General features: G+C 46.2%; 1 protein-coding gene across 5 annotated transcripts in view; it reads right to left on the reverse strand.

Moving 5' to 3' along the window:
• Positions 1-19,647, reverse strand: part of GIT2 (GIT ArfGAP 2) — a 49,123-nt gene extending 29,476 nt beyond the window's left edge. For all 5 annotated transcript variants that reach the window (XM_051973014.1, XM_051973015.1, XM_051973017.1 and 2 more), the window contains exons 1-6: positions 19,516-19,647; positions 6,459-6,592; positions 4,642-4,754; positions 3,937-4,042; positions 1,654-1,740; positions 1,365-1,495 (exon numbers count right to left, since the gene is read on the reverse strand). In XM_051973014.1, the coding sequence (XP_051828974.1) occupies positions 1,365-1,495; positions 1,654-1,740; positions 3,937-4,042; positions 4,642-4,754; positions 6,459-6,592; positions 19,516-19,567 (623 nt within the window). In that variant the 5' untranslated portion in view covers positions 19,568-19,647. The remainder of the gene's footprint in view (positions 1-1,364; positions 1,496-1,653; positions 1,741-3,936; positions 4,043-4,641; positions 4,755-6,458; positions 6,593-19,515) is intronic.
• Positions 19,648-22,594: the final 2,947 nt, after the last annotated feature.

The following is a 22,594-nucleotide window of genomic DNA, read 5'->3' on the forward strand; positions in this document are numbered from 1 at the left end:
TTCAGAACTAGCATTTCCTGAGCGAGCCTGGGTGCAGGATCATGGGCAGCGTCTGATCCCGGGTGCAGCACCCGCCCCTGCCTCTAGAGGCAGCAAGTCTAGAAAGGGGCTGGGCAGGCAGACTGCAGGAGGCCTTGCAGGCCGGGGGAGGCAACAGGGAGCCACCGAAGGCCTAGAGGAGGTGAATGACAGAGTTTTTCTATGAGATCTTTCTTGGAGCTGCGTGGACTAGCAAGGAGGCAAAGCGGCAGCAGCTAGGAAGCGAGCTGGGAAGCTGTGCAGTGGAGGAGGAGAAGGCCAAGGGCTGAGATGCCCCAGAGGCCAAGAGCCCCGGCCAGCGACAGGCTGGGAGGGCCCAGCAGAGCCAACAGCAGCAGCAGCTTCAATGGGGCCCGCTGGGGGGAGCTAACGGCCCCTCCCAGCCTGTTCTGCACAGGCTGGGGGGAAACCCCCAGAGGTGGATCAGCGAGAGAGAAATTCAGGAAACAGAGAACACGAGTCCCCTGTGCAGAGAGGAGAAGGGAACCCACGGTGGCCAAGAAGACTCCCAGGGGATGGGGGGGAGGGGAGGGGGAATCGCATGAGGACGGTCTTGGCCAGAGCTCTGGGGGACCCCTCCTGGGCCGGAAAGGAAAAGAAGATGCCCTGGCAGAGAGGAGGCAGGATGGGGCGGCGGTTAGTGGGAGAAAAGGCCCAGGGGTAAGGGGATCTGAGGCTCCCCAGGAGCCCTGGAGGGGAGACGCACTCAGCTGGGGCAGGGATCAGACGCCAGACCAATGGCGGGGAAGTGGCCAATGGCTGCTGCGAGTTTTCAAGAAGGCAGAGGCTGGGAGTTTCCGTTTCACCAAAGCAGAGAGAAGATTTCCTAGCAGAGACTGGCATCTCATCAACAGCTGTTCACCGAGATGAGAGGCCCATGAGGCGCCACTGGGATTCACCATGCTGTCACTGCGGGGTCTCACGGGCTGGGGAGACTCCCCGCTCCCCAAAGACGGGCCTGAGGACCACTCGCCTGGCCTGGGAGCGTGGCCGGCCTTTCCTGACTGGAGAGCGAGCTCTGGGTGACTGGGGGCGCCCTCGTCTGCACTCGGGTAGGGAAGGACCCCGGGTGGCAGCGCCTCAGGGCAGGGCAGGAGGAGGCCCAGGGGTACCGGGCCTCAGACCTCGCACCCACAGGCCTCTGCCTTCCACTTGACATGTAGCTGGGGAGCAATTCCGTCCTGTTTCCAAGTGCTCCTCTCCGGAAAGAAAGGACTGAGCACCCTGACCTCTGGGGCGCTGCCTGCCGGCGGCAGTGGAACTCCTGCGACACGAAGCGTCGCTAGCAGAGGGGAGGGGAGGGAGGCGAAACCCGGGGCGCTCACCTTGCATAATCAATGGGGGTTTTCCCACTCGAGTCCTGTGTGCCCGGATCGGCCCCATACACTGCCAAGAGCTCAGCCTGCAAAATCTGCCCTGCTTTGGCAGCAACGTGGAGCGGGGTGTTTCCTTTCTCCTACGAGTCATTAATAAGAAGCAGACATGACACTTAAATTAGAGAATCATTACAAACAAATGTTTTCCAAAAAACACAACTAAACAATTGGCTGTCAGTTCACAGACAAAATAAACTTAGTACTAATTTCATGCTAATATGAGAATATATTTTCATACAGGGTGAAAGAAGTTGGCTTGAGCTCCTAAAGACAGTAGCCTTAAACACGTCTCCAGATTTCCCGTCCTCACACTCGAATGGAGTTGCTGAAAAACAGAGACAAAATCAGTATTAGAAGGGAGAGCAGGCCAGAGCCCCAGATCTGCCGGCGGGCCAGCACAGGCCCTGCTCTAGAAGGCTCTGACTCTGCTGTTCCCTGCCACGGATGAGAGTCAAGATGGAACGCAGCAGGCTTCCTGGACCTTCCTCTTGCGTCAAACCGAGAATTTTGCTGTTGCCCATCCCCGGGGGCATATAGCGACCCACTCTGCTGTCAGTCCCTAAGAGCTGAGCTAGGCAGCCCTGATCACAGAGGCTTGTGTAAAAAACCTGAGCAAGGCCGACGGGGGCCGTGAGGAGGTGAACGCAGCCCCCGGACAGCTGGGAAGCGTCTGTGAAGCGACTGGGATGGGCCGGGCACTGGGCTAAGGGCTGAGGACACAAAGGCAGGGAAAAGACAGCCCTGAAGGAAAGCAGGGGAGCCAGGAGGCAGAGATGAGGAAGTGGAGAGTCCCAGCCGTGGGAGAAATCAGGTGACAGTGAGGCAGGAGGAACAGCAGAAGGCCGGGCGTGGCTGACTCAATGAGAAGTCTGGAAAGGTCAGCGGGGCAGCTTTGAAAGGGCTTTAATCATCAAGCTACCGGAGCTCTACGAATGTGTGTGTGTGTGTGTGTGTGTGTGTGTGTGTGTGTGTGTGTGTATGGGATTGTGTGTATATATGAGTGAATGTGTGTGTGTGTGTGTGTGTGTGTGTGTGTGTGTGTGTGTGTGTGTATGGGATTGTGTAGATGGGGGGGGGAGGCAGGAGGTGGGGGTTGACCTGCATTTTAGTGGCTGGATGGAGGAAGGACTAGAATGGGGTCACATCTGCGGCAGGCCAACCTTCTCCCCCACACACAGGCCATGACAATGGCCCAGGGGAGGAGGGTCTGCACCAGAAGGGCGGCCGTGGCTGGGGCTGGTCAGAGGAGAGAAGATGCCACAAAGGCAAAGACTTGGATTGGAGGGATGAGGGAGGCGGGACCCAGGACAACTCCTCGACTGGGAGTCAGAGGTGGCAGTGCCCTCAACAGGAACATGGAGCAGGGGAAACATAATGAGCTCAGTTTGGGTCACATTAAGCTCGAGCTGTCTACTGGATTTTGAGAAGCCTCCAAAAAGCGGATGGAGACAAGACTGGAAGCCAGCAGAGAAATCAGGGCAGGATGGGTCGATCTGAGGCTCATTAGCATAGCAATTGAAATGAAATACATGGGAGCCGGTGAGATCACCAAATGAAGTCTGTAGAAGAAGAGAAGAGGGCCCAGAGTCAATATTTTCAAAACAAAGCCATCTCTTCCTCTCCGTGTATGAGAATGCTGTGGCCCCTCCATAGAAAATAACTGAGTCAGCTCACGAGGCCCACAGCACTGTGCAGGGAGCTGATCCCACTGAAGCTGGAGTAAGGTATTTGGTCCCACCCGAGGAAGAATTTTGATAAGGTTTCGGAGAGGCTGCAGAGAAGGGGGACTAGGGGAGTGAAAGCCCTCAAGTTCACACAGGGAGTTGGCTAAAAGGAGCTGGGGTCAGTCTGACGGAAGAGATGGCTGGGAGGCTGGTGGCTGAGATGTGTAAGAATGGCAAACTTTAAGGAGTTAAAAGGTTTGTCACATGCAAGTGGCTCAAGGGGGCAAAGTGACAAATTTAAACTCGATGGAGGTCCAAGGAGAGGAGGTAGAACTTTCTAACAATTAGTTATCCAGAAATGATCATTGGATTTACCCAGAACCAGCTGTCTTGGCTCAAAGTGGCTCCCTAGCACTAGAGATCTTTATACAATAGCTCAAAACCAAATTGTTGGGTTTTGTTTTTGTTGTTTTTGTTTTTTTTTTTTTGGGGGGGGGAGTATGGGTTAGACTACATCACTGCTGAGATTTCTGTTCATTTCAAATGCAGGGGCTGCCAACTTCATATAATAGAGTTATCAGTGACTCAGAATCTATAAAAAATGAGTGGTTTTTAACAAACAGATTTCTCTGACAAAATAAAAATGGTTTAATGTACTGATCAACCTGCCATCCTGGGGGGGAAGGAGGGGAAAAGTTGGAACAAAAGGTTTTGTAATTGTCAATGCTGAAAAATTACCCATGCATATATCTTGTAAATAAAAAGCTATAATTAAAAAAAATAAAAATGGTTTTAAAATGTTATTGTTTTCCTAGAATTGCAGTGGTTTTTAAAAAGGAAAAAAATCACAGGCTTACCTTACTAAGGTCTTTGGCAGTAACACTATCATCATCACGGCAAGGCAAGCGATGAACAAAAGCTAGCATCTGGTACTTGGCCCTGATGAATTCTGCTTTATTGGGACTAGTTAAAAATCAAAACCCAAAATTAGTAACTTGCAATTCAGACCTATTATTCCTTAATCTTTATACCTCAGGAGACCCACAAGCCCTACAAAATGTTGCAATGCTTTAAAGCTCCAAATGAAAGGAGTTGGTGGGGCCTGGAAATGTCTACTGTGAGAGATCAGAAGCAGGAACAGTAGTCCCCTCATTTTTCAGAGAATCCCTCTCCCCCATCTATGCACCTCTACCTATTTATTTTCCTAATACTACCATGGAACTACAAGCACAGATTGCTGCACAAGATCATTGCCCAAGACAGACAGCCCAGCCCAAGACAGGGGGCCACACAGAACCTAGAGCTCCTGATAGCAAGCCAGGGTTTTTTCTACTAAATGACACTACGTTCTGTTCAGCCTCCCACATTTGTTTAATTTACTATAATGATTGTCTTGATAACTTGGGTAGAAAACAGAATCAACAAAAGTGTACAATAAATAAAGATGATTGTGTTTACATTAAATAGCTCACTACCTCCATTGCTACCTTTGTGAGACTGACCCAAAATATGGGCTCCCCAATTACAAAGAAAAAAAAAGTATTTATAAACTTTCCACTCACTGTACTTTATCCTGTGGATTAGCTTTACGCCTCCCACTCATAATGGAAGCAGGGTCCAGCAAAGAATGTTCCCAGATAGAATTAGCACCATTATTATACAGAGTTTCAACCATCTAAAAGCAGAGGTTAAAAAGAAAAAAAATCACATTTTAGTTTTTTGTTCATTCAGTGATCAGCAATGCGCGAAAACTAATTCTGGAGAGTTAATAAAAATTAAACTGGAGAGATCTAAAGGACCCTCACAGTGTCAGAAATAAGTAGAATGTGTAGGGCCCCAAGTCAGTGTCAAAGAACAGTATGTTTGACAAGCAGAAGAATTAAAATCCACAGTGTTCTCCCAAGAGTTTCACTGCACCACCGTCAGAGGCTACAATTTAAGAAAAGTTCTTCCTGACTCCTCGGAACAAAAGGACTCATTTTCAATGTCATCTCTATGCTTCATACAAATCTAATAGTACACTTTGATTCTAAAAATCACAGACTCCCACTCTCTGCAACAGAATGGAACAGAAGTTCTGCTCTGAATCTGGGAGCTCATCATTACTAATTTGCCCTCTACCCCAATTCCCTCTTACAGTAGAAAGGATGACACAGCAACTAAGGTGCCTGTTTTCACATCAGTGTGTGACAGTTTTATGGAAGGGATTAAACACCATTTGTTTTGGGCTTGGGTCACAGAGGACGAGCATGGATTAGGCAAGTATCTGGCCACAGATCCAGTAAAATGTGTATTCAAGACAAATATAGGAGGAGAAACACATGCTTAACTTTGGGCGCCCCTTGCCTACAAAATGTGTCAAACCAAAATAGAAACATGTATGAAATTACAATGGGTCTCAAGCAAAAGGCAAAAATCAAGCCAGAACTTTGCTCAGCACAGGGCAAAGGAAGGACTAAATACAAGCTGGAGGACCTAGCACAATCTCAACCATTACCAACCTTAGAAAACTTAAGTTCAAAGCAATTCCAACAGACTTTGGACACAAAATGCCACCTGCATTCAGAAAAAGAACTAAGGAGACTGAATGTAAATCAACACATGCTAGGTTCTCTTCTTTTTTGTTTTTTTCTCTCTCCCATGGTTTTTCCATTTTGCTCTGATTTTTCTTTCCCAACAAGATTCATAAAGCAATGTGGTAAAAATTAAAAAATGAACAAACAAAACTTAATTAAAGCCAATGTTGGGGGAAAAATCAGACGTGTCCTAAGACATGAAATCTTTATTACTGCAGGAATAAAGTTCAAAAATGTTAGTAGATACCCAGAAAACTAAAGACAATGATGAACATATTTCACCACCAGAGTTTTGGTAAATAGCTATTTATGATGTTAATAGTTTATGACTATGACTGGGGATATATGTCTAGCCTTGTCCCCATCTCTGAGATCTGGCTGCATCTGAGTCTTCACACCACCCCTTGAAGGGATCACTCCATTAATATTAGCTCCAATTGACAGAAGAGAAAATAAAGAATAGCAAGTGTGTAGCCACAAGGCCACTGTTGAAGCACAATTTGAACTCAGAATTTGACCAACTCCAAGTCTAGTACTCTTTCCATTATATCCCTGAGGGCATCAACACATGAGAAGGACAGAGCTGGCCACTGCTCATGGTGAACACAAACGCAACTGTCCTGGCACAAAGGGGGGCAGATCTGATAAGAGCTGAAGGCGGGAGACAGTACCAGGTCAGGTCACTGAAGGGCTCATGTCACCCCGTGCTGCTCAAGTATTGGCATAAGTTTCATGATATAGCCCAAGGAAAGTCCTATCTAGTTTAGATCACAAATCATCAGAAATCCCATCAAACCCGGTACCTGAAGCAGTGTGGGTGGCCATGGCGTGTGCTTCAGATGCCTCACTTGAGAGATGTGACGTCCCAGGCTCCGATGTACGCTGCAGCACTCATCGCATATTAAAATCCCCCTATTTACTGAGGCCCAAGAAGGATCTAAGGAGGGGAAATGAAAAAATTATTTTGTATTACAAAATATAACAAAAGGACATAGCATAGGCAAAACTGGCAAAACTTATTATAAACTGAGTTGTTTTCCCAAAGAAACAGAAAACACACACGCTTTTTTTTTTAAAGGTTCTTTTTCTCATTCAATTACTTCAGAGAAACCTATCTGCTTGCACACTGTATCTCTCAGCACAGCAGAAGTTCCTCAGGGACAAGGATGATTGATCGCTTGTCTTTGTATCCTGCGCACCTAGCATTAATGAGTATTTGCTGACTTGAACTGATGGAGAATCAATAGGATAGGCTGACGCCTGGCGCTAAACAGAATGCTGATGATATTCAGGTCATATGTTCAATCTCCACATGGGTGAGCTATAGCCAGACTTCAGTCAAACATAAGCTCACACAAGGACCCAAAGTGGGAATATACAGATGTTGTAAATAAATTAAATTTTAGATAAAATCAAATTACACTTAAACTAAATTTAACTTTAGAACTGAAAAGGAATGTCCTAAATCTGGGAAAGGAGCCCAGAATACCAGTCGTACCAAGAGAAGCCTGGTACCATCACTTTATCCAATGGAGCAGAAGAAGGAGGTGTCCTTTGAAAGCTTAACCCTGAAATTTTGTTTCAGGCTATATAATGCAGCCAATAGTCAATGACTTTTCAATGTGAATCATCAACTCTTGCTAAGACCTCCGGATGACATATTACAACAAGCGTAAACACTTGGAAGAGCAACAATTTAGGAACTTGTTCATAACAAAACCACATATTGGCTAGGGATGTCAAACAGTCTTATTTGTCTACAGCTGGATCCAATTCAATTAAACTGTCTCAATTAATTTTTAAAAGATTGTGTGTGGATCTACACTTAGAGCAGTGGTTACATGCCAAACAAAAAAATTAATCATCATAGACCACTGCCCCCATCCCAGACAAGTTTCAGAATTTACTGAAACTAACAAATCATTTCAATGAGCACAGTTTGAAGTCACATGTTAGAGCTGCCCTTTGCAAAGAACTCTCCAAAGATGCATCCATTCCTTATCTTGCACCAACTACAGTAATAATACAAACTCCAGGCCAATAAACTTGACAGCAATTCCTGGGGGAATTATGGAAATGACCATTAAAGAGAAAGCTAGTGAACATTTAGAAAAAGAAACAATGATTATAAATGGTTGATGTGCGCCCATGATCACCACTATTATTCAATATCGTATTAGAAATGTTAGCTTTAGCATTTTTTATTTCTTTCACAGGCTAATTGTACAATATTTCAGAGTCCGATTCTTTTTGTACAGCAAAATAACGGTTTGGACATGTATATTTATTTTGTATTTAATATATACTTTAACATATTAACATGTATTGGTCAACCTGCCATCTGGGGGAGGGGGAGGGGAAAGGAGGGAAAAAATTGGAACAAAAGGTTTGGCAATTGTCAATGCTGTAAAATTATCCATGCATATAACTTGTAAATAAAAAGCTATTAAAATTTTTTAAAATGTAAAAAAAAGTTAGCTTTAGCAATGAGAAGAAAAAGAAATTGAAGTAGAGTAGGCAATGAGGAAACAAAACTATCACTCTTTGAAGATGCTACAACGGTATATTTTAAGAATCCTAGAGAATCAACTAAAAACTGCTTCAAACAACTATGGCAAATTTGCAGGATATAACAAATTCATCTAAATTATTTCTGTGTATTACAAAGTGGCAAGAGATAGAGAAATTCCATTTAAAGTAGCTGGAGACAATATAAAACCCACTTTTTTTTTAAAATAACTTTTTATTGACAGAATAATAACCCATGCCAAGGTAATTTTTTAATAGCATTATCCCTTGTGCTCACTTCTGTTACAATTTCTCCCTTCCTCCCTCCCCCAGATGGCAAGCAGTTCTTTACATGTTGAATAGGTTACAGTATATCCTAGATACAATATATGTGTGCAGAATCAAACAGTTCTCTTGTTGCACAGGGAGAATTGGATTCAGAAGGTAGAAATAACCCGGGAATAAAAACAAAACTGCAAGCAGTTTATATTCATTTCCCAGTGTTCTTTCTTTGGGTGTAGCTGCTTAAAACCCACTTTTCACAAAAATAAAGTCAGATCTAAACAACTGTAAAATTATCTATTCCTCTGAGTAGGCTGAGCTAATATAATAAAAATGACAATTCTAACTAAATTCATCTACTTATTCAGTGCCATACACATCAAACTGCCAAAATAATATTTTACCTAGCTAGGAAAAAAATAATAACAGTTCATCTGGAAAAATAAAAGGTCAAGAAAATCAATGGGGGTGGGGGAGAATGCAAAGGACAATGGCAGAAACTAGGGATAGATCAACATCTCACATCTTATACTAAGATAAGGTAGAAATGGGTCCCCAAATTAGACAGAGAGAGTGATACTATAAACAAATTAGGAGAGTAAGAAATAGTTTATCTGTCAGATCTTTGGAGAAAAGAGGAATTTATAATGAAGCAGGTAAAAGAACATTATAAGATGCAAAATGGATAATAGATTTTTGTCATTCAGTCATTTTTCAGTCATGTCTGACTCTTCATGATCCCATTTGGGTTTTCTTGGCAAAGATTGTAATGGTTTGTCATTTCCTTCTCCCGCTCACTTGACAGATGAGAAAACTGAGGCAAACAGGATTAAATGATTTGTCCAGGATCACGCAGATAGGCAGTATGAAGCTGGATCTGAACATTAAGAGTCCACTCCAGGCCTGAAGCTCTGTGCACTATGGTGAGCCCTAACCACCCCACCTAGATTTTTAGCATCTTTTCTTGTAGAAAAACAGATCTGGAGGTCAAAAGATAGTGCAATTCAATCAATCTGGGACAGGTTGAAGAGTTGTGACTCAAGCGATCATTAATGCTCCAATGTCAACGTGACATCGTGGGTGGAGGGCCCCAAGGACTGTGCTCAGCTGGGGAACACATTTATCAGTGATTTGGAGAAAGGCCTAAGTGGCCTACTCAGCACATTTACAGATGACACACAAATAGCTAGATGACCAAGTCAGGATCCAAAAAGCTACTGACAGGCTGCAGCTCTGGGCTGAGGCTAGTAAGATGAATTAAAGCATTAGGGATAAATGTCACCAGGGTTCAAAAAATCCATTTCACAAATCGAAGGTGGGGAAGTCACGGCACTAGGGGTTTTGAAAAGGATCTGAGGTTTCTAGTGTGGGCAGCCAAACAAAGGAATGTGACCTTGGGGGGCATTAAGAGAAGGGGGAATAAGGGGGCTAATAGTCCCTATGTCTTCTGGCCCCAAGTAGACCACTTCTAAAGTACTAAGCCCAGTTCCAGTCATTACATGTAGGAAGAACATTGGTAAGTTGGAGAGTCTAAGAAAGACAGCCAAGATTGGGTGAAAAGAATGGAAAGGGAATCTTTCACCTGGAGAGAGAGAGTATCTCCAAGAGGTGGAACCAAGAGTAACGGATCAAATGTGAAAGGAGACGAGTTTAGGACGGATACACAGGTCTTTGAGCAGAAGGCCACTTCTAGTGGGTTCCTGTGAGGCTCCTCTTCAGCACGAATTGGTCCAGGGGATTCAAAGCCTAGAATGTGTGCTAATGAGACACAGCTCAACAGCACTTCAAAGTTTTCTAAGTGGATTTTCAGGTACATGAAGTGGCATTATATTATCTCCATGTAGAGAAGGAAAATGACTTGGCCAGGATTACACAACTAACAAAGCTCAGGAGGAGAATTTGAACCCAGTCCTCCTGGCTCTAAGATAGGGACACATGGGAGGCAGAAGGCCAGTTAGAAGGCAACTGCTCTCACCCAGGTGAGATGAGATGCCGAGGTGAGGACAGCTGGATCTGTGAAATCAGAGGAAAGTTTGGAAGGTGGGAGGGTTCGAGTTCCATGTGGGACACGCGCTTAAGATGTCCTGGACATGCTGTTGGAGAAGTCTAAGAGGCAGCCACAGATGCAAGACCAGTCACTGGGGGAATCCAGGGCAAGCCATTTAAGTTCAGGGGAGCTGATGGAATCAATGAGCAAAAAGCCAGGAGGGCCCACACAGAGCCACAGGAGCGGGCAGGAGACCAAGAAGCAGCAACAGACATGCAGGAGGAGAGCATAAGAAAACATGTCCTCAGAACCCAGGGCCTGAAGGACAAAGGGACAGACTGGCTTAAAGGCTGCAGAGAGTCTAAGGAGCAACCTGCCCGTGAGGCCACTGGACAAGTGAATGCTGGGGGAAGCCGGTCTGCGGAGGAGAATGAGAAGAGAGGAAGTGGAAGAACCAGCGGTAGGTGACTTTCTCAAGGAGCTGAGCCAAAAAGGGGAGGAGAGATGCAGGGAGGGAGATAGCGAGCTGGTGGGGATGGGGGTGAGACAGAGGCATATTTGTTGGTAACGAGGAAGAAGATGAAAACGATAGTGGGGATGACGAGGGGAAGAGGTGAGGGGAATGAAGATGATGGTGAATGGGAGCAATCTGCTACCAAAGGTGGAAGGGAATTTAAAGCTATCCTCAGACATGGAAAAACAGGGAGCCAAATGAGGCAAAAAGCTCAATCAAGAAAGCTGCATTTTGAGTGCCATATCTGTGCTCTATAAAATTCCCTAGGGGCAGCTAGGTGGTGCAGTGGATAGAGTACCAGCCCTGAAGTCAGGAGGACCTGAGGTCAAATCTGGCTTCAGACACTTAACACTTCCTGGCTGTGTAAAAAGTCACTTAACCCCAATTGCTTCAGCCAAAAACAAAACAAAACAAAAAACCCCTAGATCGTAGCCTCATATTTTTTAAAATAAATGAGATTTAACTTAGTAAACAAATCTGAGTAAAGTCCACCAAATATTAAAAAATAAAAATGAATGAAGCCTACTCTTTCATTTAACTGACAGCTTGAAAAATGTTTACCATTATATGAATGTTATGGAATATTATTGTTCTGTAAGGAATGACCAGCAGGATGAATACAGAGAGGCTTGGAGAGACTTACGTGAACTGATGCTAAATTAAATGAGATCATTATATACCTCAGGATACCCAGGAGATCATTATGTACCTCAACAACAATACTGTATGAGGATGTGTTCTGATGGAAATGGATCTCTTCGAGATAAAGAGAGCTAATTCAGTTTCAACTGATCAAGGATGGACAGAAGCAGCTACACCCAAAGAAAGAACACTGGGAGATGAATATAAACTGCTTGCATTTTTGTTTTTCTTCCCGGGTTATTTCTACCTTCTGAATCCAATTCTCCCTGTGCAACAAGAGAACTGTTCAGTTCTGCACACATATATTGTATCTAGGATATACTGTAACCTGTTTAACATGTATAGGACTGCTTGCCATCTGGGGGAGGGGGTGGAGGAAGGGAGGGGAAAAATCGGAACAGAAGAGAGTGCAAGGGATAATGTTGTAAAAAATTACCCTGGCATGGGTTCTGTCAATAAAAAGTTATTTAAATAAATAAATAAATAAAATAAACAATTAGGAAAAAAAAAAGTTTACCATTCAAGTTATCTTAAATATAGAATTTTATAGTTTGATACTAGAAAGTCCAGAATTTAAGAACACTTAAGAGGACCAAAATGCAAAGATCTAATGAAAACAGAATGAAAATTATTAATTCAAAGTAAAATTACAATAAAACTCTTATACCAATTGACATAGCTGGTCCTTCTGGTATTAAATTGACAGTTATCAACCAGCCTCTCATCTACTAGGAAAAGAAGCAGCCTCCACCTCTTCTCCTTCCCAGTCTTACCTGCTTGGGCTGTGCCCAAAGGAATTTAAATTTTGATCACTGAGACCTCGAAAGATATCCTGGGGGCATATGGGCTAGATTTCTTTCTTAAGGATCATGCCTTAAACCCAAATCACTCTGGCTCTTATTGACCGGCCAACAACAGGTCAAGCTTCACTATATCATAATTTGGGCCCGATGGCTCAGTGGGGGTAAAGAGCAATTGTTTCTACTTTGGCTCAAAACTAAAGATCTTCCCCTCTCAGACTGATTTTTTTTGAGTAGATAAGAGAAGCCATTCTGCCTTATTTCTTACCTACTCTTAACCACTGAATGAGCACTGCCTCAGTTAAGTTGAAATCTGTTAAAGACCTTAGCTCCAAGATCTCCCATTGCATCCAGTGTTATCTCTAGGTGTTCTAGTCTGTAACTGGCCACTGGATCCAGATGGCTCTGGAGGAGAAAGCGAGGCTGGTGACGTTGCCCAGCCCTCCCTCACTTAAATCCAATTCACTTGCACGTTATGGCATCCCCTCCCTGATGTCACGGACTGCTCTGAAAACCAAGGACAGAGAATAAAGGACAAAGCACCAGCAGCTCCAGTACCACCAGCACCTGCACCTACAGCACCAGCACCAGTACCCACAGTACCAGCACCATCACTCCCCACAGAAAAGGCAACAAAAACAAAGCCTTGTAACAAATTTAGTCAAGCAACAGATTCCGCAACTGGCTATGGCCAAAAAGACATCCACGTCTTCATCTGCCCTGTCGGGAGGCATAAACCCTGCTGTTCCCTGTGTTAACCAGAGCACGGGAGACTTCCTAAGTGGTTTGTCTTCACAACACTGCTGTTCCTGAATAAATCATTCTCCTCACTCTGCATCAGTCAGTCCAAGTCTCCTCAACGCCCCTTCCAGAAGGCTAGTCTTGGAGTCCTTTCGCCTTCCTGCACAAAACCTGCACGTAGTCCCCAATGGATGGGCGTTCCCTGCAGTTTCTCATTCTTTGCCACCTCAAAAAGAGCTGCTCCCAATAATTTTATGCAATTCCTCTTCTTTTGATCTCTTTGGGTTACAGACACTGTAGTGTCTGTCAAAGGGCATGTGCAGCTTGGGGGGCTGTACTGTTCTCTCTAAAATGTAATGTTCTCTGTTGGGGTTTTCTTGGGGTCTCTGGAGGCAGCCTTTCTTTCAGTTCAGTAATCACCATAAGTGCAGCCAGGGATTAAAATACAAATCCTTTATTGTCTCTTTCTAAGTCTCGTCTCCTTTCCTGGGGCCCGGTTACCTTTCTTATAGTCCTATCTCTCTCCTTGGTTCTTATAAGCTCCTGAGCCGGTCCTTTGCCGCCTTCTTTTTCCCTCTGGCTGAGGCTTCTAGCTTCTAGCTTCTATGCCCTCCCCACATCATTATTTCACTAGGAAACCATTATTTGTTGTAGGATTAAATTGATGCTAAACAAGATTTAACCACTGTCTCCTCAATTCCATTTAGCACCTTGTTTCAAGTTCTGCCCCATAATATCTCCTTGTAGGATCAAATCAATTATACCGAACCATGCTAAATTAGATAACCATTGTCTCTATCAATTCCACTGACTTAGCACCTTGTAAGAATCCTCTGTTTCAAGTTCAGCGTTCTGGCCCATAACAGGGGGCCACAGTTCCAAACTGCTTTTCAGAATGGTCAGACCAGTTCACCAATGTGGCTGACTTAAAGAATCACTTCTCCTGGCAGACTGTGCCAGAACACCACATAGGTCGCTTTCCCTCACATATTTAGAGGGTCCAGGAAGGAAACAGGAAAGTAAGGAAGAGCAGCAGAGAATTATAGTATCTGTTTTATTACATGCCAGAAAAGAGCCCCATCTATAGGAATATTGTAAATCAAAACGCACACAACATCAACCGTGGCTGTTTAGCCCATGCGGGTGTCATGAAAATCAGATTTACTACAAGGCAGAGCAGCAAAGTCAAGTTTGTCCCATTCAGTGCAAGAGTATAAATCTCAGAGAGCTTGTCAAGTTCTTTAATTAAGCAAAAACAATATACAGTAATTGGAACAAAGTCCCGACTAAAACCCCACCTTCTCCAAGATGTCTTCCCTAACCCCTCTTAATTCCAGACCTTCAGTCTGTTAACAATTTCCTATTTATCCTGTATAGTATTAGCTCCATACATAGTTATTTGCATATTGTATCCCTCATTAGACTATAAGCTCAAGGAAGGGATGGTCCTTTTGATTCTTTTTGTATCCCCAACAATTAACACGGTACCTGGCAGACAGTAAGCGCTTAATAAATGTTTAGTGATTAATTGGTTAGAACTCCAGAATGTTAAAATACATCCAAAAACTGGGGACCCTAGCTAAATGGCTGCCCCAAATCTCTGATGTAAGCTTGGCTCTTCATCAGTGATGTTACATTTGCCAAATGTAGACAGGAGTCCCAAGATACTGTGATTACATGCAAAGAAATCTGCATCATAAGATTAACAGCAGATATGCAGGGACCCAGCTCTATGCAAATCATGCAGACTGCATTTCAGCATACAGAGGTAATGAAATGGAAAAAGAACTTGTGTGATCTGTGTATTGGGTAGATTATTCATGGATGATTTGTAGAGAAGCAAAAGGAGAAAAATTGCAAAGGAAGTAGACATGTGATTTCTGATTTGCATCAAGGAAGGCAGGATTGGCTTTACTTTTCTTTATATTCTCCTAGTGCTCAGTCCAGAGGCTGGAACACAATAATTCCTTAATAATTGCCTTTTGATTGATTGATAAGGAGACATTCACACAGAACACATGTTCTTAACTTTGGATACTGCAGTAGCATCTACCAACAAGTATTAGAAAACACCAGGGTTAATTTGGAAAAGATGGGCAATCAAGGAGCTAAGTCATCAACAGGCCGGAGTCAGGGTCTCCACAGTCGCTCTTTCAACAGGTGCAACAAGTTATACAACTGCAGCCGCTCAAAGTCTTCAGGTCTGAGAGAGGGTCCTGTTGGCAGCAAAAGAAACCCAAATCTCCTGGTTTGCAAGTTCACTACACATTTCAAGGTAATTCTAAGTATATTCAAAACAGGAAGGAAGTGACTCAAGGCCCTACAGATCAGGCCTACAGCAACAATTACAATGAGATCCTGGACATGAGGAGGCTCTGAAAAACAGAAAATGTCCCAGAAGGACAAGGCCATATCGGCAACGATTCTGGGGCCAGGAAAGCAATTTTTCTCTGCTCATAAAATATCTTTTGGAGACTCAAAAAAGACCAAAATAAAGGGGAGAGCTGGGACCTATGTGAATCGCACAATGATTCAATCCAACTGAAAGGAGAGACAAGAAATTTGCAGAGCTGAGCTCGGAAAACTGCAATTTCAGTGAATAAAGATCTTTTCAGTCAGATGCACTTCCTGAACCTGTAAACTCATTTAGTTCTTGCAACAGCCATTTTTAAAACTTGGCCTGTCTTCAAAGAGAAGGATAACCCTGCTGCTCCTATACATGCACTCAAACTGCCACATGAGGTTTTAGTTAACTCAGTACCATTTTAAAGTTCAAAACAACAAAAATGAAGTTCTAAAAATGGTGTGGAAACACTGATGTCCAAGAATTTTACAGAAAATCCTGATTCTGGGCAGGTGAAGAGGACTGGACTACAGAGGCCAACCAGGGTCCCCTCCTGTCTCAGGACTGGAATAGGATTGTAAATAAGGCACAACCATCCGCTCCCCAGGGCTCACAGAGCCCCTTCTCAATACCAAGTTCAATGGAAAGCTGAATCCTGGGCAGCAGACTTCCCTCATGGAGGGCAGCAGTAGAGCCCTCTCCCGGGAGAGCAGCACAGAGAGAAGGCTGACCGAGAGTCCGACGAGGAAGCCTCGAAGCAGAATGAGAAGACTGGGGGCCAAAATCTGGCTTGGCCACTTCCTACCCTGCGAAAATGTCACCAAATGTCACTTCTTGGGGATCCCCCTCCGCATTTAAGTCCCATAATTCCCGGGATCCCATTTCACTGCACCCATCATTGAGGCCCATTAATCAATAAGCACCGACTAGATGCTGGCAACTGCAGCCATGGAGACTCCAAGATAAAAGGCCGCTGCCTCTGCTCCGGGAACTTGGGGTCTACTGGGAGAGACAATGTGTCTGTGGGTGCATGCGCGCACATTTACACACATTGACACACACACATGCACGCACGCGCTTACATATGCACACAGGCGTACACACGTGCACGCTCATGCACACTCACATGTGCACTCAGCAGAGCATACTTACATTCACACACGTGCATGCTCACATACTCATGCATATGCACGTGCACACTTACATACACTCACACAGGTGCATGCTCATGCACACACTCTCACAGGTCCAGTGCACACTATCACACACTCACACATGCACACTTGCACACACTCACACATGTACACTTACACACACATAGGCGCGCGTGCACACACACACTCACACAGGCGCACACACTCACAGTGTACGCCCACGCACACACTCACTCATGTGCAGTGCACACTTACACACACGCCCATGCACACTTACATATACTCACAGGTGCACACACTCACACAGGTGCATGCTCATGCACACACTCTCACAGGTGCAGTGCACACTATCACACACACGCACACTCACACATGTACACTTACACACACAAAGGCGCGCGTGCACACACACACTCACACAGGCGCACACACTCACAGTGTACGCCCACGCACACACTCACTCATGTGCAGTGCACACTTACACACACGCCCACGCACACTTACATATACTCACACAGGTGCACACACACACATGTGCACGCTCACAGTGCAGTGCACACTTACACACACACACGTGCACGCTCACACACACACATGCCCGCGCACACTTACATATACTCACACAGGCGCACACACTCACACACGTGCACGCTCATGCACACTCACAGTACAGTACACACTTACACACGTGCACACTCACATACTCGCACACATGCACTCACACACTCACACAGGTGCACACACTCACAGTGCATACTCATGCACACTCACACACATGCAGAGCACACCTATACACACTCACACCCCTCTGTCCAGGTGACCACAGATGGCGTCCCTAATAACTGAGAGTGAGCCACCAGGCGAAGCTTGACCCGAGGGCTGGGCTCAGGGCTTCTCTGGAGAGAGCACAGGCTGGGCCCGCAGTGGAGGAGCCTGGGAAGGGGGGCCAAGGCCAGCCTGAGGAGTTTGCCCGTAGGGAGCAGGGAAGCTCAGAGTGAAACCTGCGCTTGGGGGAGGCGGCGCCAGAAATGGCAAGATTTGGCCCCTGACTGGACACGACAGGTGAGGGCGAGGAGGTTCACACATGGAGACCGGAACGACGCCTTTGAAAGCAACAGGGGCATCCATGCCTTGGACGGGCGGGTTCCCACAAGACTGCGCCGTCCGGGCAGGCTGGGCTCGAGATCCCGGCGTGAGAGGTCCAGGAGGCGGAAGGGCTGTGGGGCTGCCAGGACAGGTCTGGGAGTCCTGGCAGAGAGAGGCCGAGGGCGGCCAATAGGAAGAAAGCGCAGAGGGATGCGGGCCCAGGACAGAGCGGGAGGAGAGCCACAGTTGGGGGGAGATAAGGACAAGGAGCTGGAAAGAGACAAGGATGGTCAGAGGTGGCAGATGCAGGAGGGAGGCTGGGGAGGTCGGGGGTTATCAAACGCCACCTGAGGAGAAATCACAGACCTGGTGATTCAGACATAATGGGAAGCACCAGAGACGATTTCATCTGAGCGATGAGGGCAAAAGCCGGCCTGCAAGGGGACGAGGGACGAAAGCAGGGGGGGTGGGAGCGCCAGGCTGCTGGCGGGGCTGAGCCCGCAGGCAGGAAGACTCCCGAGTTCTAATCCAGCCTCATTTATTAGGCGGATGATCTTGGCCAAGCCGTTTCGCCTGCTTGCCTCAGATTCCTCATCTGTCCAAAAAGCTGGAGGAGGAATGGCAAACCCTCCCACGGCTCTGCCAAAAAAAACCCGTTGGGGTCACGAAGACTCGGTCACAACCGAACAACCAAAAACTTATTTTAAAACAAACTGGAAGTACAGCGACGAAAAGAAAGCCCAACGACCCTTAAGAAGAACCTCAGGAGGTAACAGTGGCTCCCCAACTACACCAAGCACCCCTCGGGTCAGCTCACAGCGCCAGCCCCTCTGGGAGGTGCCCCAGTGCAGCAGAGTGCCAGAACCAGGGCCAGGACCTGGACTGCACTCGGAAAAATGGGTGATTCATTGCAGAGAGGAGCAAAGAAGGATCAGGAGTCAAAACACCAGGATTCAAACTCTTGGGCCAACATATTCCTTGGTCAAGGTATCTCTGTGTCCTCATTCATAAAATGGGTGGTCTCCCAGGCCTTCCTGACTCAGTTTCCCAAACTGTAAAGTGAAGGCATCCTGCCTGGCCCCTCCTGGCTCGGTTTCCCCATCTGCAAAGGGAGAACTTTCAGCCTCAGCCCCTCCTGGCTCGGTTTCCCATCTGCAAAGGGAGAGCTTTCAGCCTCAGCCCCTCCTGGCTCGGTTTCCCCATCTGCAAAGGGAGAACTTTCAGCCTCAGCCCCCCCTGGCTCGGTTTCCCATCTGTAAGGCCAGAGCTTTCAGCCTCAGCCCCTCCTGGCTCGGTTTCCCCACTTGCAGGAAAAGCAGGGGCTCAGAGCAGAGGGTCCCGGCCACTCCAAATTAGGGAGCTGCGGCCGGTGACCTCCCACACCTTCCGCAGGGGGTCGCCTCCAGAGCCTCAGTTTTCCCCGCTACATCTGCGCTGGGGCCTGGCATACAGAAGGGGTTTAATAAGTGCTGGCCAGGCCTCCTCCACAAACAGGGGACTCCCACGGGGCCTCCGAGCTCCGGCTCCGGGCCCCGCAGCCCCTTGGGACCGGCTCCGCCCCCGCCCCCTCCCCCAGCCTCAGTTTCCCCCTCGGGGGTCGGCCCCTCCTCTCCTTCAGCCCCGCGGCTGCTGCCTCGGCCAGGGTGAAGTTCGGAGGCCCGGCGCACCCGCCTGACACCTGCCGCGGGCCCCGCCCGACTCGGGCCCCGCTCGTTTCCCGCCTCCCCGCGGCTGCCCTGGGGGGCTCCGCCTGACTGGCCGGAGGCGGCGCCCCCCGGCCGGCCTCGGCGCCGCTCACTCACCGGGGCCGCTGCAGTCGGCGCACACCTCGCTGCTCCGCAGCCGCTTCGACATGGCTCCCGCCTCGGGCGCCCCGACAGCGGCGGCGACGGCGCTTCCGCTCCGACGGCTCCGCTCCCGGCAGCGCTGGCAGCCCCGCGGCGGCGGCGGAGGCAGCGGCGGCGGCGGCGGCGGCGGCACCTCCCCCTCGGCAACGCGCAGGCGCAGCGCGCAGGCGCCCCAACTTCAGCGCCCCGCCCGAAGGCGGGGCTCGCGTCACGTGGCCGGAAGCGGCGCCCAGCCGCCCGGCGCCATCTTGGGTGAGGGCAGGGTGGCCGCCACGCCCTTTCCAAGTTCCTTCTCGCGGATTCCGGCAATGTCAGTTACCTGTCCCCCAAGAAGTGCCGCCATAGAGAGGGGCAGCAACTTGGGACACCCGAAACCCTTTGGAGTTCTCAGAAAGAATTCGGGTTGAGAGGCAGGGGGTGTGGGTTCAAGGCCTGCCCCTGATGCTGAGTGGAGCGTCTTTTTGGGGAAGTCACTTTACTTCGGCCTCAGTTTCCTCATTTGTAAAAAGAAGCACTTGAATTAAAGGACCACGGAGGCCCTTCTAGGTCCACCTCTATAAACAAGTTAATTCAATTCAATAAGCATTTATTAAGGGCCTTCTGTATATCAGACCCCGGGTACACAAAAAGAGGCAAAAGATGGACGCAGCCCTGGAGAAGCTTCCAGTCTGTGGGGAGGCAGCGGCCACCAAACACTTACAAGGCGAGCTACGGGCGGGTCACGTGGGAAGGCCCGGAGGCAGGGGGGCTTCCTGTGCGGGGTGGCGGCCGGCAGTTTCACGTGTCTGCCTCAGTTTCCTTCTTTGTAAAAGAGCAAACGGCCTCAGAAGTTCCTTACAGGCCAAAAAGAGGGTTTCCAGAACATTCGTCCCCCCAGGACCGGAGGCGAGCCCCTTCTTGGCTTCTGGCCTCAGTTTCCTTCTCTGCAAAAGGAGGGGGATGCGCCAGGGGACCCCGAGGGTGATAGATGAGGGCGCTGGGTGGGATGGAAGGGAGGTCCCTTCTAATTGGAAATCTCAGAACCGGGCCAAGAGATAGCACTGCTGCGATGTTGTGATCAAGGGAGCGCGGCCGGCAGGAAACGGGCCGTCAAAACAGGTTCCAACCCTTCTGTATGTCATGGTGGGAAGGAGCAAAGGGAGGAGGCTGCGGGGTGATATGTAATGTAAACATATAGGAGAAGAAGGATACAGAGGGATGCGTAAGGCGTAAATATGTAGTAAGCACTGTCTTCTAGAGGGAGAAAAGAACAAACTAGTACCACTACTACTGCTTCTACTATTACTATTGCTACTGCTGCTGCTATTACTACTATTCTTATTACTACTACTACTTCTAATACTACTCCTATTGCCATCACTACTACTACTAATACTATTGCTACTGCTGCTGCTATTACTACTATTCTTATTACTACTACTACTTCTAATACTACTCCTATTGCCATCACTACTACTACTATTACTATTGCTACTGCTGCTGCTATTACTACTATTCTTATTACTACTACTACTTCTAATACTACTCCTATTGCCATCACTACTACTACTAATACTATTGCTACTGCTGCTGCTATTACTACTATTCTTATTACTACTACTACTTCTAATACTACTCCTATTGCCATCACTACTACTACTAATACTATTGCTACTGCTGCTGCTATTACTACTATTCTTATTACTACTACTACTTCTAATACTACTCCTATTGCCATCACTACTACTACTAATATTATTACTACTGCTGCTGCTATTACTACTATTCTTATTACTACTACTACTTCTAATACTACTCCTATTGCCATCACTACTACTACTAATATTATTACTACTGCTGCTGCTATTACTACTATTCTTATTACTACTACTACTTCTAATACTACTCCTATTGCCATCACTACTACTACTAATACTATTACTACTGCTGCTGCTATTACTACTATTCTTATTACTACTACTACTTCTAATACTACTCCTATTGCCATCACTACTACTACTAATACTATTACTACTGCTGCTGCTATTACTACTATTCTTATTACTACTACTACTTCTAATACTACTCCTATTGCCATCACTACTACTACTATTACTATTGCTACTGCTGCTGCTATTACTACTATTCTTATTACTACTACTACTTCTAATACTACTCCTATTGCCATCACTACTACTACTAATATTATTACTACTGCTGCTGCTATTACTACTATTCTTATTACTACTACTACTTCTAATACTACTCCTATTGCCATCACTACTACTACTAATACTATTACTACTGCTGCTGCTATTACTACTATTCTTATTACTACTACTACTTCTAATACTACTCCTATTGCCATCACTACTACTACTAATACTATTGCTACTGCTGCTGCTATTACTACTATTCTTATTACTACTACTACTTCTAATACTACTCCTATTGCCATCACTACTACTACTAATACTATTACTACTGCTGCTGCTATTACTACTATTCTTATTACTACTACTACTTCTAATACTACTACTATTGCCATCACTACTACTACTACTACTATTACTATTGCTGCTGCTATTACTACTATTCTTATTACTACTACTACTTCTAATACTACTGCTATTGCCATCACTACTACTACTATTACTATTACTACTGCTGCTGCTATTACTACTATTCTTATTACTACTACTACTTCTAATACTACTACTATTGCCATCACTACTACTACTACTACTATTACTACTGCTGCTATTACTACTATTCTTATTACTACTACTACTTCTAATACTACTGCTATTGCCATCACTACTACTACTATTACTATTACTACTGCTGCTGCTATTACTACTATTCTTATTACTACTACTACTTCTAATACTACTACTATTGCCATCACTACTACTACTAATACTATTACTGCTGCTGCTGCTATTACTACTATTCTTATTACTACTACTACTTCTAATACTACTACTATTGCCATCACTACTACTACTTATATTATTTCTACTGCTGCTACTGCTACAATTACATTATTACTAAT

This window comes from Antechinus flavipes, chromosome 1 (assembly GCF_016432865.1).
Source record: "Antechinus flavipes isolate AdamAnt ecotype Samford, QLD, Australia chromosome 1, AdamAnt_v2, whole genome shotgun sequence".
NCBI lineage: Eukaryota > Metazoa > Chordata > Mammalia > Dasyuromorphia > Dasyuridae > Antechinus > Antechinus flavipes.